The sequence below is a fragment of the Acomys minous genome (genome assembly GCF_964271855.1).
Source record: "Acomys minous genome assembly, chromosome: 6".
Lineage (NCBI taxonomy): Eukaryota > Metazoa > Chordata > Mammalia > Rodentia > Muridae > Acomys > Acomys minous.
Window position 1 is genome coordinate 117,887,046 of NC_140487.1, and position 17,724 is coordinate 117,904,769.

Sequence of the window (17,724 nt, forward strand, 5' to 3'; positions counted from 1 at the left end):
AAGTTCCAGCCCACCAGGGATATATAGTGAGGTCATCTGAGAGAGAGAGAGAGAGAGAGAGAGAGAGAGAGAGAGAGAGAGAGAGAGAAGAGAAGAGAAGAAAAGAAGGAGAAGAAGAGGAGGAGGAGGAGGAGAGAAGAGAGAGAGTTGGGAGGTGTTAGCACACACCATTTAATCCCAGCACTTGGAAGACAGAGGCAGATGGGAGATGGGTCATTGTGAGTTTGAAGCCAGCCTGGTTTACAGAGCGAATTCCAGAATACAGAGCTACACAGAGAAACCCGGTCTCAAAAAACCAGGGGGCGGGGGGGGGGGGGCGCATAGGAAAGGGAAGGAAATAATGTCCACTTTGTAGAACAGGAAACTGAGGTACCGAGAACTGAGGAAGCCTTCCTGCGGGAGATGAGAACGTTTGAGAGGAAAATCTGAGCTCAGACTGGTAAAGCCAAAGAAGATGCAGCTGAGGGAAGGAACTGCTGACTTTACAAAACCAACAAAGACGGGCCGGAATTCAGGAGCCCTTCCTCTCCCTGTGTCCATGGCAACAGTCTGCACATGCGCTTCGCGGACCGCGTCTAGGCCGAGCGGAAGCAGGCTCTTCGGGCAGGACCCGACCGCTGGGCGGGCTTTTAAAAGGATGGTCCTTCCTCCAGTCAGCCTGCGGCGGGCGCTGTGAAGGTTAGTGGTCTCGGGAGTCGGAATCGAGGAAGGAGAGGCAAAGAAGGGCTGTGAGACTCTGGGAAGGCGATAAAGACTGAGGGGGCTTGTGGAAATATCTTCCCAGGGCAAGGATGGGCTTGTCCTGGCATTGCTCCCCAAAGAGCAACGTGAAAGAGTCGGGCTATGGAAATGCACCTTCGGGGTGGGGAGCTAGGCTCCAAGAGAGAGCCAGAGAGAGAGAGAGAGATTAAGGATCACGGGGCCAGTTTGGGATGATGGATACCCCTCTCTCCACTTCTACTTCCCGTATTCTGCCATATCTTTAGCTCACCGGGGTGTTTAACCATGGCCAGACCTCCCAGGCACGGTTCCGTGATTGTTCCAGACTGGCATGAGACAGTCGAGGGCAAGGAGTACTTAGCCTGCATCCTGCGCAAGAATCGCCGACGGGAGTTTGGTAAGAGCCCCCGCCCCCTCACCACCACACACCACGTGCCACTCGCGCACTCCCTGGGACGACGGCAGCAGGATGGTGGGATCTGCCCACAGCACTTCTCAGCATTGAGGTCTCCTCGGTGCCATGTCTCTACTGTCTCTAGTCTCAAACCCCGCCCCCCCTCCCCAAATCTCCTTAAAGCTAATTCCACCAACAGAGCTAGGGACATGGAAACAGCCCGTCCCTGCCAACAGCCACTGTCACCAGAGCTGCTGTGGACTGAGCCTTCATCCGGGGTCACGCCCTCTGCTGGGCACTTTGCACAGTGGCCCCCTGTGCAACCTTGTTTCAGGCGGGATTTCACTGTGTAGCCTTGAACTCAAAGAGATCCACCTGCCTCTGTCCTCCACGTGCTGGGATTAAAGGTGTGCTCCATCATTCAACCTTTTCCTTTTTTCTGGTTATATTTTATTTTATTTTGGTTTTTCAAGACAGGATTTCTCTGTTTCTCTGTTGTAGCCTTGGCTGTCCTAGAACTCACTCTGTAGACCAGGCTGGCCTGGAACTCAGAGATCCACCTGCCTCTGCCTTCCGAGTGCTAGGATTAAAGGCATGCACCACCATTCCCAGCCAATTCAATTTTTGTTTGTTTGTTTGTTTTTTCGAGGCAGTGTTTCTCTGTGTGGCCTTGCCTGTCCTAGACTCACTTTGTAGACCAGGCTGGCCTCAAATTCAACAGAGATCTGCCTGCCTCTGCCTCCTGAGTGGTAGGATTAAAGGTATACATGGCTCTATTAAACTTTCTCTTTTTTAAAAGATTTGTTTCTTTATTATTTATACAGTATTCTGCTCGAATGTGTGTGTGCAGGCCAGAAGAGGATACCAGATCTCATTGTAGATGGTTGTGAGACACCCATCATGTGGTTGCTAGGAATTGAACTCAGGACCTTTGGAAGAACAGACAGTGCTCTAAACCTTTAAGCTATCTCTCCAGCCCTCTATTAAACTTTGTTTTTATTTTTTGTTTTTTGCTTTTTAAAAAAAGATTTATTTGTTTTATTTATTGTATGTGAGTGCTTTATCTGCAGAAGAGAGCATCAGATAACATCTTAGTTGGTTGTGCGCCACCATGTGGTTGCTGGGAATTGAACTCAGGACCTCTGGAATAGCAAATGGCACCCTTAAACCTCTAAGCCATCTCTCCAGCCCTTTATTAAACTTTCTTAACAGCATATTTAAGAGACTTGTTTAGGATCATGTCCTAGTGAGGAAAAGAGAACCCCTTCAGTGTCTTGCTGTCTAGAGGAAGACATTGGGGCTCCCCAGGAGTAAGCCACATTACCCAGGCAAGGCCCTGGTTAACAGGCCAAGAGACACGGCATCTGTTTTGAGAGTCCAGCTATGGCCAGGGTAGACATACGAACAAGCCTCAGACCAAAGCTACTGGAAAAGCTGAGGCAGGAGGATCACAATTTGAGGGCTTACCTGGGCAACAGAGCAAGATTCTGACTCACAGGGCCTGAGGTATATATAGCTCAGTGGTAGAGCTGTCACTTACCATGCTAGGGGCTGTTCTGTCCCTGGTGTCACAAAGAAAAACAAAAAGCAGCACCCCATGTAGAACTTTAACTCATTAAATTACGACTGTCATCATTTTGATCTTTTTATGTGCAAGTTTTTTATCACATAGTTTATATGTAAGGGTGTTTTACCTACATGCATATCTGTACACCACATGCATGCAGCACCCACAGAGGTCAGAAGAGACGAAGAGGACTGATCCCCTGAGACAGAAGCTATAGGCAGTTTTGAGTCTCCATGTGGGTGCTGGGAATCGAACCCCTGTCCTCTGGAAGAGCCACTGGTGCGCTTAACCATTAAGCCATCTCTCCAGCTCCTATGCGCAAGTTTTAAGAACTCATAAAGATCTCAATGAATTGGCTTATGGGATTTGTTTGTAAAAGCTGTAAATATTTCTGCTTATATTTCCCTATGAAGGGGGTATTGTAAAACACCATGGTTTTGGATATGAGAAAGCCAGATTGAGTAGTGACAGTATCAGTAGAAAACACTGCAAACATCAAACTTAAAAGGGGCCTGGAGGAGCCGGAGAGCTAGCTCAGCTGTCAAGAGCGCTAACTGCCTTCTCAAAGGGCCTAGGTTGAGTTCCCAGCATCCCACATGACCGATCACAACTGCCTATCACTCCAGACCCAGGAAACCAACTGCCCTCTCCTGGCCACTGCAGGCATCAGGCATGCATGTGGTGTACATACGGAAATGCAGGTACTCATCAAATAAGTACATAAATAAATATGTAAACATAACAGCAACAAAGGACTTCCTGTTTTGGGGACCAGTAAGATGGCTCAGCCCAATAGTGCTTCCTGATAACTTGGGGTCCCCGGAAGCCACAATAAGGTGGAAGGAGAAAACCAACTTCACCAAGTTGTCCCCTGACTTTCACATGTGTAATGTGATATGCATATACCCCACATCATAATATACATAACAGTACATAAACGTGTGTAAAAACTTCACATTGCAGCCAGGACTATAAGAGAAACCCTGTCTGGAAAAACAAAAACAAAAACAAAACAAAACAAAAAATTTCACATTGGATATCTCTTAGACATACGAAGTTTGGGCTGGGGTCATTTGTCACTAACGATGGTAGTGGCCACAATTTATAAATAACTAACTTTAAAACAAAAACAAAAACATGGGCTGGAGAGTTGGCTCAGTGCTTAAGAGTACTATCTGCTCTTCCAAAGGTCCCGGGTTCAATTCCCAGCACCCACATGGCAGCTCACAACTGTCTGTAACACCAGTCCTAGGGATTCCGAGCCCTGCTTCAGGCTTCTGCGAACACTGGGCACACACATGATACACAAACACGCTTGCGTTACAAAACACCCAGTGGTTTTTTTTTTTTTTAATCTGTGTTAACAGCAAAGTGTGCCCAGTGAAATATGTTGTCTGGGGCCCCCAACATAGATCTAGGGCAGCTGACAATGCTGGTGAGATCTAGCCCATCTCTGTGTACCCTGGGCTTCTGGAGCAGACGCTCAGAATCAAGCTGGCTAATTAGCTTTTGAGACATATCTCTCACTCAGGGTCTGTGCATGTGCAGAATTGACTTTACCTCGCCCCCTTCCCCCACCCACCCCCCAACTCCCTGGCTCCCTCCTTGCCACAGGGTTGCTTGAACGGCCAGTACTGTCCCCTTCGGTTGTCATTGATACTGCCAGCTACAAGATCTTTGTGTCTGGGAAAAGTGGCGTGGGCAAGACAGCGCTAGTGGCGAAGCTGGCAGGCCTGGAAGTGCCCGTGGTGCACCAGGAGACGACTGGTGAGTGGGATTAACCCTCAGCTCGCCCGTGGTGGCCTTCCATGAGCTGGGGACAAGAACGCTGCCCCAGACTTACATTAGAAGGGGTGTATACTTAGTTGTGCCGTTTCCTCTGTGATCTTGGGAAACCGTGCTGTTTAGATTGGTACTAGAGAGTGGTGGCCACATACTTCCGGTCCAGTTGCTATAAAGGTAGATGGTCAAGACTTGCCCATCCCCCACCACATGTCCCAGGACCTTTGAGGTCTCCCTTTATAAGCATTAAAACTGCTTTTTCCGTGGTCCACCAAGGATTCCTGCAGAGCAAGACCATCATTTCCTGAGTCAGGATTCTCCCAGGTCAGGGACCATGCCTTCCATGTCAGAGTGGGTGACCCACAGGGTGGAGACGAACCTCTTTTTCTTACCCCCTTCCCAGCCCCACCCCCACACCCCACTTCTGAATGGCTGGTCCCAATTCTCCTCAGGTATTCAGACCACTGTGGTGTTTTGGCCCGCCAAGCTAAAGGCCAGCGACCGTGTCGTCATGTTCCGTTTTGAGTTCTGGGACTGTGGGGAGTCTGCCCTCAAGAAGTTTGACCACATGTTGCCGGTGAGCTGGGCAGGTGGGCCTGGGTGGGCTCTGGGTGACTGTTGTCGTCAGAGGCCTGCCCCGTCTACAGGTGCCTGACTTGAACATTAGAGACCTGACGGCAGTGTGCTGGGCTGCAGGGTTCTAACTGGCACTCTCTGCTCTGGGCCTCAGTTTCCCAGTCTGTGAAAGAAGGGATTGCTAATGATTCTTTTGGGAGCCCTTGATGCTGGTCAGGGGGTTCTAGCCCCATATGATTACGTGTTCACGACGTGGCAGTGTACCATTGGTCCTATGTGGTTATGTGGCAGTCTTCCATGAGTCAGCCTCTCTGTCCCTAGGCTTGCAAAGAGAATGCAGACGCCTTCCTGTTCCTCTTTTCCTTCACTGATCGTGCCTCCTTCGAAGACCTTCCTGAACAGTTGACCCGAATAAACAGTGAAGCTCCTGGGGCCGTCAAGATAGTTATTGGCTCCAAGTATCCTTTGAATGGCCCCTAGGGCGCCCTCCTGGTAAGGTATCTGTCACCCTGTGAGCCCCAACCCAAAAGGATCCCCTTAAAAGGTAGCCAGGACCTAGCCAGCCCCTGGATGTGGCCTCTAGAGAAGAGGCCAAGGCTGGCTCTGATAAGTTGGTGAGCCGAGCTGCTTGGCTAGGCGCCTTAACCCTCCTCCAGGTTTGACCAATACATGCACACAGACGTGCCAGAGCGAGACCTCACAGCCTTCAGGCAGGCCTGGGAACTGCCCTTGTTTCGGGTGAAGAGTGTGCCAGGGCGGCGGCTGGCAGATGGGCGTACCCTGGACGGGCGGGCTGGGCTGGCTGACACTGCCCATGTGCTCAACGGCCTCGCAGAACAGTTGTGGCACCAGGACCAGGTGGCAGCTGGCCTGCTCCCCAGCTCCCCAGAGAATGCTCCTGGCTGAAGGATGGTGGCATCCAGAGTAGAGGCTGGGACTCATGATCCCCACTTCCATCCCTTGGATGACCCAGGAAGATGGGACCTGAGGCCCAAGGCTGATGCAGGAACATTCTTCTATCCTGAGGACTGCCTAGGGAGAGCTCTTACATAGCAGTATGTGGGGACACAAGGCTCCAGAACTGAAAGGTCTAGCCCCACTGCCCTTCTGCAGCACCCACAGAGGATATGGTGGCAGCAGCACAGGGGTGGGGGTGGAAATGTGGGTGGTGGAGGTGGATATGTGGGGGGGTACTTGGAAGGACCCTGACCTCTTGATTTCGGCCAGGAGCCTTATTAAGTAACACCGTCCACTCTAACAGATAAACTCTGAAATCTCAGTGACTGAACTCTGTAGAAGTGGGTTTGTTTGTTTGTCTTTGCTCCCTGCACTTGCTCTGAGGCGTGTTCCCAGTTCATTAGCATTGAGTCGGCTGATAGGGAATGAGTGCATGCAGAAGGCCACCAGAGCTTTCGGTGGACACACTGCATTGACTGGCATCCTGTCCCATGAAGCAAGAAGGGAGCGTGAGACAAGTGGCCCCGCCCACATACCCAGGACGACAGCCCTTCACTCTGGTGACTCTTGACCTTGACAACTCAATGAGGTTGTAAGTCCACCTTCTGAAAAGGGCTTTGCCTAGGAGTCAAAATACACCACTGGGTAGGTCCAAGGACCCTCCCTACCGAGTAGAGGGCAGGGCAGTGGTTCTCAACCTGTGGGTCGAGACCCCTTGGTGGGTCAGATGACCCTTTCACGGAGATTGCTATGACCATGGGAAAACACAGGTGTTGGAAGGACCCTGCTGTCCGAGGCTGCAGTCTTCCTGGTCCAAATAGCCAGTCTAAGCTCAGTGTTATATGCAGGGCTCCCTCTCCCCAGCAGGTCCTCCTGCTCTCTGCCTGACTCCACCTGGAGAGTTGTCTTCAGGCATGGATGCCCTTAACCACAGTTGATATACGGCCTTTGACACCGCTTGCTGCTAGCTCTCCCCTCCCTGCACCTATAGGATAATTAGATACTGTGTTCCTGTTCATATGATAGGGGTGTGATGCCAAATGCAAATCAAACATCATTAAAATGTCTAATTTCAACCACTTACGCACAGCTATCCTAGAAGCCCCACCCACTCCCCAAGGACTATATAGCCTTGGTTCTCCCCGAATAAAGTTGACTAGCTCTCTGAAGTGGTTCCCAGAGTGGTCAGTATCCACAGTGCTCACAGCCTTTAGAGCTCTGTGCCTCGCCTCCTACTTCTCCTGCCTTCATGAGCTGGTGGCCAACAGCCCCCCAGGGAAAAGGAGAACCATACACAGGTATTTTCTTTTTCTTTTTCTTTCTTTTTTTTTTTTTTTTGGTATTTTCATTACAGTAGCAAAATTATTTTACAGTTGGGGGTCACCACAACATGAGGAACTGTATTAAAAGGTGGCAACATTAGGAAGGTTGAGAACCCGCTGGGGTAGGGTATGAGGTAGGTAGGCTGGGCTAGCTCTCCTGTATGGGAGGTTGGTGAGGAAGGAGGATGAGTGTAAGCAAGGGTACAGTGAACCCGCTAAACTAGACTACTCCATGGGTAGAAAAAAAAGTTTATTGGGGATCGGGGATCAGACCACCAGGGCTGGGGAATAGGGGATGGGGGCAGGGAGCATAGCAAGATGGGAAAGCAAGCAGACTTTAGACACCAGTCTACACAGTAAGTTTTCTGAGCTGATACAGGCTATTCTTTTTTTGTTTTTGTTTTTTTTGTTTTTGTTTTTCGAGACAGGGTTTCTCTGTGGAGCCTTGGCTGTCCTGGACTCACTTTGTAGACCAGGCTGGCCTCGAACTCACAGCAATCCGCCTGCCTCTGCTTCCCGAGTGCTGGGATTAAAGGCGTGTGCCACCACACCCGGCCTGATACAGGCTATTCTTATTAGCTGGGAACTAGCTGCCCAAGACAGTTGACCTTTGGGCCAGATTAAGGGAGGTATACATGCAGACAGAACACTGTATACTTAATAAATCTTTTTAAAAATATGTTATTTATTGATGTTTATTTTATATATATGATTGCTCTATCTGCATGTACATCTGCAGGCCAGAAGAGGGCATCAGACCCCAGTATAGATGGTTGTGAGCCACCATGTGGTTGCTGGGAATTGAACTCAGGACCTCTGGAAGACCAGATGGTGCTCTAAACCACTAGCTATCTCTCCAGCCCCCTTAATAAATAAATCTTCAAAACAAAACAAAAACCACAGGGCATGGTGGCACACGCCTTTAATCCCAGCACTTGGGAGGCAGAGGCAGGTAGATCGTTGTGAGTTTGAGGCCAGCCTGGTCTACAAAGCGAGTCTAGGACAGCCAGGGCTACACAGAGAGACCCTGTCTCAAAAAATCAAAAACAAAAAACAAAAAAAAGATGGCTTAGCGGCTGAGAGCACTGGCTGCTCCTCCAAAGGTCCTGAGTTCAATTCCCAGCAACCACATGATGGCTCACAACCATCTATAATGTGATCTGATGCCCTCTTTTGGTATTCATGAAGACAGAGCATTCGTGTACATAAAATACATAATTAAATACATCTTAAATTAAAAAACAACAACAACTAAGTGTTCCACCCTGCTTGCAACCTCACTGTAGGTGCTCATACAGGAGATGCTTGCTGATCCGTTCAGACCCCTCACAGGATCCTGCGAGACCTTGTTCCGTTTGGCCTGACTGCCCTGACGGGCACCCCTGGATCCTTGAGAAGATCACATGCACTTACACACAGGGCCTTGGTGCTGTTTTCTGCTGAAATGCTCTTCACGCGGGCTCTGTGTTGATTTAGGCTTCATTAACTCCACCTTCACAAAGGCTTTCTTGATCCAGGTCATCCCTGGAGGCCCTGTCCCTTGAGTTTTGTCACAACATTTATCACTGTTGTCTGTCTCTTGCCACTAGGACAAGCTCCATGAGCGCAGAGACCTACTGTGTGATGCCACCTGCTCTACAGCCAGTGCCCAAAACAGTCTTTATCACGTAGAATGTGCTTAATAAGTGGTTGAATGAATCCAGGGATCGATCTCTCCATCTATCCAGTCATCTGTCATTAATGCAGTCAATCGTGGTTTTCTTTTATTTTATTTATTGTATACGAGTGCTTTATCTGCGAAAGAGGGCATCAGATAACATTACTGATGGTTGTGAGCCACCATGTGGATGCTGGGAATTGAACTCAGGACCTCTGGAAGAGCAGGCGGCGCTCTTAACCACTGAGCCATCTCCCCGGCCCCCAAAATATTATTTTAACAGGGAATTTAATACAAGGTTTGGTTAAATTGGTGTTGGGAAGCTGAAAGGGAATTGGAGTGACAATGTCAACGTCAGTGGTTCCCTCTGGGGCTGCAGTACACAACTCACATGGCTTTCCGAAGTGGCCTTGATCTTGCACACATCCCATTTCTCCCCTACCTCCACCCCACATCACCGAAGGCTTCCACTCCACTGCTGACCTCCTTAGCACCCTTTTATCTTTTTTTTTTTTTTAAAGATTGATTTATTTATTATACACACAGTGTTTTTGTCTGCATGTATGTCTGTGTACCAGAAGAGGGCACTAGATCTCACTATAGATGGTTGTGAGCCATCATGTGGTTGCTGGGAATTGAACTCAGGACCTGTGGAAGAACAGCCGGTGCTCTTAACCTCTGCGCCATCTCTCCAGCCCCAGCATCATTTTATCTTCTAGGTCTCAGCTTACAGTCATTTCCTCACAGTGTCTGTCCCTGCAAAGGGTTTCCTCATCAGTAGGACCCACTCACAGCTACAATCCTCTGCTTCTTTCATGTCTGTCTCCACAGCTGGTCTGCAGACTCCATCAGTTCACAGACCCTATTTAGTGTGTTCACTGTGGGATAGCCAGTGTCTACTGCAGCCTCGCACATAGTCAGTTAACACTAGTGAAACTGGCAACTCATCCATCCATCCTTGTATCCACCAACCATGTGACCATTTTCATCTGTTCAGCCCTTTACCCATTTGTCCATCCACCCTCCCATCTGCCCTTCCCACCCACTGTATACCTTTAGAAAAATGTACTGATTGCTTGCTTGTCCAATTCAGTCGACTTGTTTATCTGCGTCCTGCCCAGCCATACATAGTCTCTCTAACCCTCTGCACATGTCCATCCAATCGTTTATTTCTCTATCTACACACCTATTGGTCAACTCATTCACTAGCCCACACATCCACTTATCTGTCCATCCAAATACTTATCCATCCACCTGTTAACCCCCACACTCGTACATCTACCACCTCACCCACCCACATAGCCATCCATCTACCCCTCATTTAATTCATCCACCTACTTACCGTCATCCATCCACAGTCTCCTCAGCAGCCTTCAGGAGAAAATCCATAGGAATCCAAAGATGAGGCCAGGGGTAGTGTTATACACCACTAGTACTAGCACGAAGGAGACAGAGACAGACAGATCTGTGTGAATTTGGGGGCCAGCTTGGCTTACATTACATAGCAAGCGTCAGGCTAGCCAGGGCTGCATAGTGAGGCCAGTCTAAAAACAACAACAACAAAAAGATGAAATCTGGTCTTTCCCACACTTCTAGAAACCCTCATCTAAAGGTTGAGACATCAGTCTCTCTGCTCTAGGATGCTGCCTTCTGCTGCCTCTTCCGGCAGGCGGGCCCATTGCTTTGGCTACACTGATTCTGTGAACAGAGGAACCCTACTTCCCCCCATGCCATCACCCTGCCCCCATGCACTGTAAGCTCAATTTTCTTAACAAATATATCTTATCACGGACTTATTAACCGAGCGTACATCACTTATAACCCGACTAACCTAAACAATAGGAAAAGAAGATTAAAGAACACAATAACTAAACCATAAGGATATCAGTTCCGAGGAACAGTTCTCCTGGTGTAATCAGCAGAATTTCTTCTGCTGGAACCTGGAGTAACCAGAACCCAGAACCTCAGCCAAAGCCTTGGATCCCCGAAGCCGTCCCTCAAGCGGTTCTCTCTAGGTGCATCTCAAAGTGGAGCGATGAACAACCAAAACTATCCCAAGTCTCCAAAAAAATTCTCGCCTCCAATTTTGGGCTCATTTATATATCTCCTCCCAGGGTCTGTTCACGGATCTTCTCAGCTGGCAACAATCAAGCTCCCGCACGAGGTGGTTTGCCTTCTAGTGGATTAACATCACCTGTTTTCTCACACTTGGGATAATAACAAAACCAGGTTTCTCCCTCCTTCAATACACACCTGCTCTGCTGCAGTTCTATTCATAGAGAAGGCTTTGGTCCCTTGCTCTATGAGGACTGTCTCCTCTGGATGTCTAGGACCTTGGTGGCCCACCCTACTGCTATGAAAGCCGCCACCCCCACCCCCACTCCTGCTGCTCCAAATCTTCCAACAGTGATGATTTTTTTCTGGCCTATATCATTAACTTACTGTAGTCTTCTCTGTGCTGGCAACGCCATGGTCCTATGGGACAATGGAAGGCAGAAGTGCTCTGCCAGCCTCTAGGTGGGCGTTCTCAGGTTCCTCCCAGTCCCCCAGTGGGTGAGTCCAGGTGATGGTCCAGCCCTCCACCTAGGCTAGCAGCATTACCACCAGCTGTACCACACTCAAGCTGATGTTGGCCCTGTGCTTAGGACAGCCGAGTCCACACCACTGTGACTAGGCAGTTCACAAGATAAGAGTGTGTGGAGAGCCAGGTGTGGTGGCCCGTGCCTTTAATCCCAGCGCTTGGGAGGTAGAGACAGGTGGATCTCTGAGTTTGAGGCCAGCCTAGGCTACAGAGTGAGTTCCAGGACTGCACAGAGAAACTCTGTCTTGAAAAACCAACTAAGGCGCCGGGCGTGGTGGCGCACGCCTTTAATCCCAGCACTCGGGAGGCAGAGGCAGGCGGATCGCTGTGAGTTCGAGGCCAGCCTGGTCTACAAAGCGAGTCCAGGACAGCCAAGGCTACACAGAGAGACCCTGTCTCGAAAAAAAAAAGAAAGAAAGAAAAAGAAAAACCAACTAAGGGGCTGGAGAGATGGCTCAGAGGTTAAGAGCACTGGTGGATCTTCCGAAGGTCCTGAGTTCAATTCCCAGCAACCACATGGTGGCTCACAACCATCTATAATGAGATCTGGTGCCCTCTTTTGGTGGGCAGGCCCATATGAAGGCAGAATGTTGTATACATAATAAATAAATCTTTTTAAAAAGAAAGAAAGAAAAGCCAACTAAACAAATAAAACAAAACCAGTGTGTGAAGTTCTGAGTGGCAGGGCTATCCTTATGCTCAAGAGGAACCGGGAGCCAGGAGGCAGGGCTAACTATAGCTCAAGTTTTGGATCAGGGGCACCTGGCTGACATTAGGGGATAGTGTCCCTGCATTATGTCTGTGTGAGGGTGTTGGGTCCGCTGGGACCTACAGACAGCTGTGAGCTGCAATGTGGGTGCTGAGAATTGAACCCAGGTCCTCTGGAAGAGCAGACAGTGCTCTTAACCACTGAGCCATCTCTCCAGCCTTGATTTTTGTAGCATTTTTCAAAGTTGTGTGGGAGAGCTGGTTGTGGTGGTGCACGCCTTTAATCCCAGCACTTGGGAGGCAGAGACAGGTGGATCAATGTGAGTTCAAGGCCAGTCTGGTCTACAAAGCAAGCCCAAGATAGCCAAGGTTACACAAAGAAACCCTGTCTCAAAAACAAAACAAGAAAACACGAAGTTGAATGGGGATAATTTTCACACACACACACACACACACACACACACACACACACACACACACACACCGGTCTTTCTGAAGTTGTTTTCCTCCAAACCAAGGGCCTGGTGAGAAACAGTACCTTTAAACTCCAGATTCATCTTACACAGGACTGGCTTTGGAGCTAGAAGCTGCCTTGTCACCTCCTGGCCTTGAGTTTCCTCCACTATAACATGGAAGCACATTAGTAGGTAGATGTGATCCCTCAGTCCCTCTGTTCACTCCTTCTTCAGCACTGAGGGGAGAGACAGAGCCCCACCCCTCAGCTGCCTGAGTTTATCAGTCTCTGTGACTCCTCTGGATCTTTCCTTGTGGGAGCCTCCGGTCTTTAATGGGGACTGGCTTAGGAGTCAGAGCGGATGGAAATCCCAGGAGCTATTGTTACTATTGTAATTGCCACTGTCATTGGCACAGTGGAAGGAGAGTCTCCTAAAGAGCCATACCGCATCTCCGGGCACCGCAAATGTGCCATCACTCAGTCATGGGCTGAACAGTGGATACAGGCCACAGTCTGCATAGGTCCCTGGGGGGGGGGGGGCGGGAAGGCCTCCTGGGTATTGGAGCAGTTGGCAAGTCCTCCACTCAGCCCTGCCAACAAGGCTAACCCTTAGCGGTCAGGAATCCGAAGCATCGTAATGGAGAGAGGGGGTAAGCTTCAGCGTGGAGTTGAGGCGTGGACTGGCTTCAGAGAGGGAGGCCACGTTGCCAGCAGATGTAGAGGGCCCACAGGTTTGTGGGGGGGTTCCTGGGCAGTGCAGCAAGAAGCTTGACATGTGAGATGAGTGTGCCTGGGGAGCTGACTGGAAAAGGGTGGGCAGCATTGCGTCTTCAAGCCCCGTGGGGCGGGATCTGCCTCAGGGGTCTCTCAGGTCATGGGGAGCAGGAGGTAGCCAGATGGCTGTGCCAGCAGGCACATAGAGTCAGCTATCCCAAGCCCCCCAGCAAAGTGCCTTATGTCTACCAAGAAGTGTGTCCCTGAGGGCATAGGAGAAAGGGGCACAAGTCCCAGCCCCGACTCTGGCAGTCGGTGTGGCTTTGCCTCTCTCTGAGCCTCAGTTTCCCCACAATGGGGACAGTAACACCTCTCTAACTCCTAAACAGGGAGGAGTTGATAGCTACCAGCCTTCCATCATTTTTCTGTGATGAGAATGAGTTACCGAGACCAAAATGCACTGAGTCCTGGGACACTGAGCAAAGACCCCCAACTCTGGAGTCCTTGCGGCTGCATTTGAGTCCTGACTCTAGCACTCTCGCCTTCTGGAGACTTGGGCAGGGCCTATCTCTAGGTCTCAGTTTCCTCCTCTGTAAAGGATGACAACCTATGGCACCTGCTTTGAAGGGACTAGGGGAGATCCCTAGGTGGCAATCCTGGCCTAGGCTACTGTGACACCATTATCCAGTTTCTTCACTCGGGCAGCAGAAGCGGAGGCTGACACAACTTCAGGCCTCCCACGTGGCACAGAAGCTGCAACACTGTGGCAATTATGAAGTCACTGAGGGTGAGGGGGAATTTTGATGGACGCCTAGAGATGGCTGAGCTGTGGCCCAGTCATGTGGTATGTGTGCGTGCCTCGCCTCTGTGTGTGTGTGTGTTTGTGTATGTGTACAAACCTGACACTTGCCTCTCTTCACACCAGTGTTGGCCATGTCTGTGGCAGCTTTCCTGACTCTGTCCATCTACTGTGTTTAGCAGCTGAGTGAGAATTTGACGGGAAGCCCACAGCCAGCAGCCCAGAGGGCACAGGGTGTGGGGATCAGGATGCTCCGGATAGAAGCCATGACCCACCCTTTGGTCTTGGTTAATGCGTAGCAGAGGGAAAGGGAACGTCAGCAGAGGGGGCGGAGAGAGGCCAGAGATTGGAGGAGGGGCTCTAGGCCACGGAAATGGTAGCAGAGCGTGCTGCACACAGCTTTAATCCCAGCACCGAGGAGGCAGAGGCAGGAGAATCTCTGTGACTTTGAGGCCAGCCTGGTCTACATAGTGAGTTCCAGGGCAGCCAAGGCTACACAGACCTGTTTCACAAGAAAGAAAGAAAGAAAGAAAGAAAGAAAGAAAGAAAGAAAGAAAAAAAGAAAAAAGAAATAAGGGAGAGAAGGGGGGGGGGAGAAGAGATTAAGGACCAGGAACTGGAGAGGAGGCTTAGAGGTTAAGAGCATTGGGTTCCCAGCATCCACATGGCTGCCGATATCGCGCTGTAACTCCAGCTCCAAGGGGATCTACCACCTTGTTGTTGTTGTTGTTGTTGTTGTTTGGGAAAGGGTTTCTCTGTGTGACGCTGGTGTCCTGGGACACTTTTTGTAGACGAGGCTGGCTTTGAACTCCGAGATCCCTCTGCCTCTGCCTCCGAATGCTGGAATGAAAGTTGTGCGCTAGCACAGTCTGGCATCTACCACTCTCTTCCGGCTCCACAGGCACTGCACACTTGTGATGCACAGATATGCATGCAGGCAAAACACCCATACCCATAAAATTTTTTAAAGATTTAAAAGTGTGTGTGTGTGTGTGTGTGTGTGTGTGTGTGTGTGTGTGTGTGTAAATGGGAGCTAAGAGGAAGAAATCAGGGTTAGTGTCCTGAGAAATCGCAGGTTAGCATAGCCTGCTGCAAGCCTATCTTTGTTTTTCCTTAAAATATGGTTTATTTATTTAAATATTTATAATTCTCTTTGTGCACTTCGGCCAGAGTTAGTGAATAAGGTATCCCACATGATGGGGCCATTTGAAAATATTTTATTTCTTCTCTTGGTGTTTTGGTTTTGTTTTGTTGATTTTCACCTTTTATTTTTTCGAGACAGGGTTTCTCTATGTAGCCTTGGCTGTCTTGGACTGGCTTTGTAGACCAGGCTGGCCTCGAACTCACAGAGATCTGCTTGCCTCTGTCTCCTGAGTGCCGAGATTAAAAGCGTGCGCCACCATGCCTAGCTTGTTTTGTTGGTTTGTCTTTTCTTTCTTCCTTCCTTCCTTCCTTCCTTCCTTTCTTTCTTTCTTTTTTTTTTTTAAGATTTTTATTTATTATATTATACACAGTGTCATGCCTGTACACCAGAAGAGGGCACCAGATCTCATTATAGATGGTTATGAGCTACCATGTGGTTGCTGGGAATTGAACTCAGGACCTCTGGAAGAGCAGACAGTGCTCTTAACCACTAAGCCATCTCTCTGTTTTGTTGGTTTTTCTTTTTTTTCTTTCTTTCTTTCTTTCTTGTTTTTGTTTTTTGTTTTTTGAGACAGGGTTTCTCTATGTAGCCTTGGCTGTCCTGGACTCCCTTTGTAGACCAGGCTGGCCTCAAACTCACAGCCATCTGCCTGCCTTTGCCTCCCGAGTGCTGGGATTAAAGGCATGCGCCACCATGCCTGGCCAGGAGCACGTTTTTTGATGTGCTTGCATACCCACAAGTTATTCTCCTGCTCAAAATGAGCCACTGCCCACAGTGAACTTGTTCTCATAGGGTGTGTGTGTGTGTGTGTGTGTGTGTGTGTGTGTGTGTGTGTGTGACCAGTGTAGGCTTCCACGTGCGGCCCTTCAGCATCCACACATAGGCATCGCAGTCTGTGCCGCAGGCCACGTTGCAGCTACTCTCAGGGGCCCAGTCGATACTGGCCACATGCCCATTGTGCTCTTTAAACGTGTAGGCCTTTAATCCCAGCACTGGGGAGGCAGAGGCAGGCGGATCGCTGTGAGTTCGAGGCCAGCCAGGTCTACAAAGCGAGTCTAGGACAGCCAGGGCTACACAGAGAAACCCTGTCTCGAAAACCAAAACAAACCAACAAACAAAATCTTATGTACCTTGTTCTACTTGGCATCACTCTTTTCATGGATGGGCACCGGGCACCTCATGGTTGTTGGAGCAGATGGCGAGCTGTGTAAGGACCTTGTTCCAGGTGCAGCAGCCGATGAGTTCCATCAGGAAGCTGTGGTAGGCCAGTCACTTGTCTCCTGGACTTCGGGGCACCCTGGCCTCGGACTCTTGGACAGTCAACTCGCTGAAACGGGTCTGAGCTATACAGTATATTTTGATGATATTCTTTCCCCTCCCTAACTCCTCCTAGATCTTCTCCCTTCCTTACCCACCAAACTTCATACTCTTTCTCTCTTTTAAAAACAAAACAGCCACCGGATGTGGTGGCACACGCCTTTAATCCCTCGTTGTGAGTTCGAGGCCAGCCTGGTCGACAAAGCGAGTCCACGACAGCCAAGGCTACACAGAGAGATCCTATCTTGAAAAACCAAAAACCAACCAACCAAACAAAAGCCCCTTGGAGTCAGAACCCCTTGAACACGGGGGTTCTTGAGTGTGGCTGAAACACCCAGTTTCACTCCATTGAAGAAAACTGATTTGCTCTTTCCTAGCCCGTATTGATCGCAAAAATCTTCTTAGTTAGGGTGGGAGTTTGTGCCCACTTCGCCTTCTGCATGCTGTGATTTTTGTCCGACTTGAGCTTGTTCGGGTCTTACGCATGCTGTGGACAGTCTCTGTGAGTGCATACGTGCGTCTGACCTGTCGAGTCTGGACAATGCAGATTCCTTTGGCGTCGTGTACCACTTCCGGCTCTTACAATTCCTCTACTCCCTCTTTGGAATAGATCCCTGAGCCTTGAAGGTACGATTAAAAACAAATAAGCAAATGAACAAAAAACGAAAAACATCTCCCATTTAGAGCCGAGTGTCCCAAAGTGTCTGTTAATTTCTGTCTACTGCTAGAAGCTTCTCTGATGAGGGCTGAGCGATGCACTGATCTATGGGAACAGCAGTATGTCATTAGGGGTCGTTTTATTGCTATGTTCATTAAGCAGAACAAAAGCAGGGTTTTCCCCCTAGGGCCCATGACCTAGCAAATCTCAGGTCAAGATTATCTTAGTGTGAGCATAAGTTTATGCCTGAACGGGAGTGGGGTGGGGTGAGATATGTAGGATTGGCCCTTGAAGGCCTTCCCTCCAACTGTTTGCCACGCCCCCCGCCCCACCCCCACCCCCACCCCGGTACCAGTAAGAATACCACAGCCAGC

The 17,724-nt window shown here is 49.5% G+C and overlaps 1 protein-coding gene across 1 annotated transcript; it reads left to right on the forward strand.

Annotated features, from left to right (window-relative positions):
* Positions 1-204: 204 nt before the first annotated feature.
* CPLANE2 (ciliogenesis and planar polarity effector complex subunit 2) lies at positions 205-7,165 on the forward strand. Its single transcript, XM_084786510.1, has 6 exons — positions 205-678; positions 987-1,117; positions 4,296-4,448; positions 4,916-5,040; positions 5,361-5,497; positions 5,696-7,165. The coding sequence occupies exons 2-6, from the start codon at positions 1,006-1,008 to the stop codon at positions 5,943-5,945; spliced, it is 777 nt and encodes a 258-aa protein (XP_084642636.1). The 5' UTR covers positions 205-678; positions 987-1,005; the 3' UTR covers positions 5,946-7,165.
* The last annotated feature ends 10,559 nt before the right edge of the window (positions 7,166-17,724 follow it).

Coding starts and splice junctions, on each gene's coding strand:
- CPLANE2 (XM_084786510.1), top strand. CDS start 1,006: ATGGCCAGACCTCCCAGGCACGGTTCCGTGATTGTTCCAGACTGGCAT. Junction 1,118..4,295: donor GAATCGCCGACGGGAGTTTG/GTAAGAGCCCCC, acceptor TCCTTGCCACAG/GGTTGCTTGAACGGCCAGTA. Junction 4,449..4,915: donor GGTGCACCAGGAGACGACTG/GTGAGTGGGATT, acceptor AATTCTCCTCAG/GTATTCAGACCACTGTGGTG.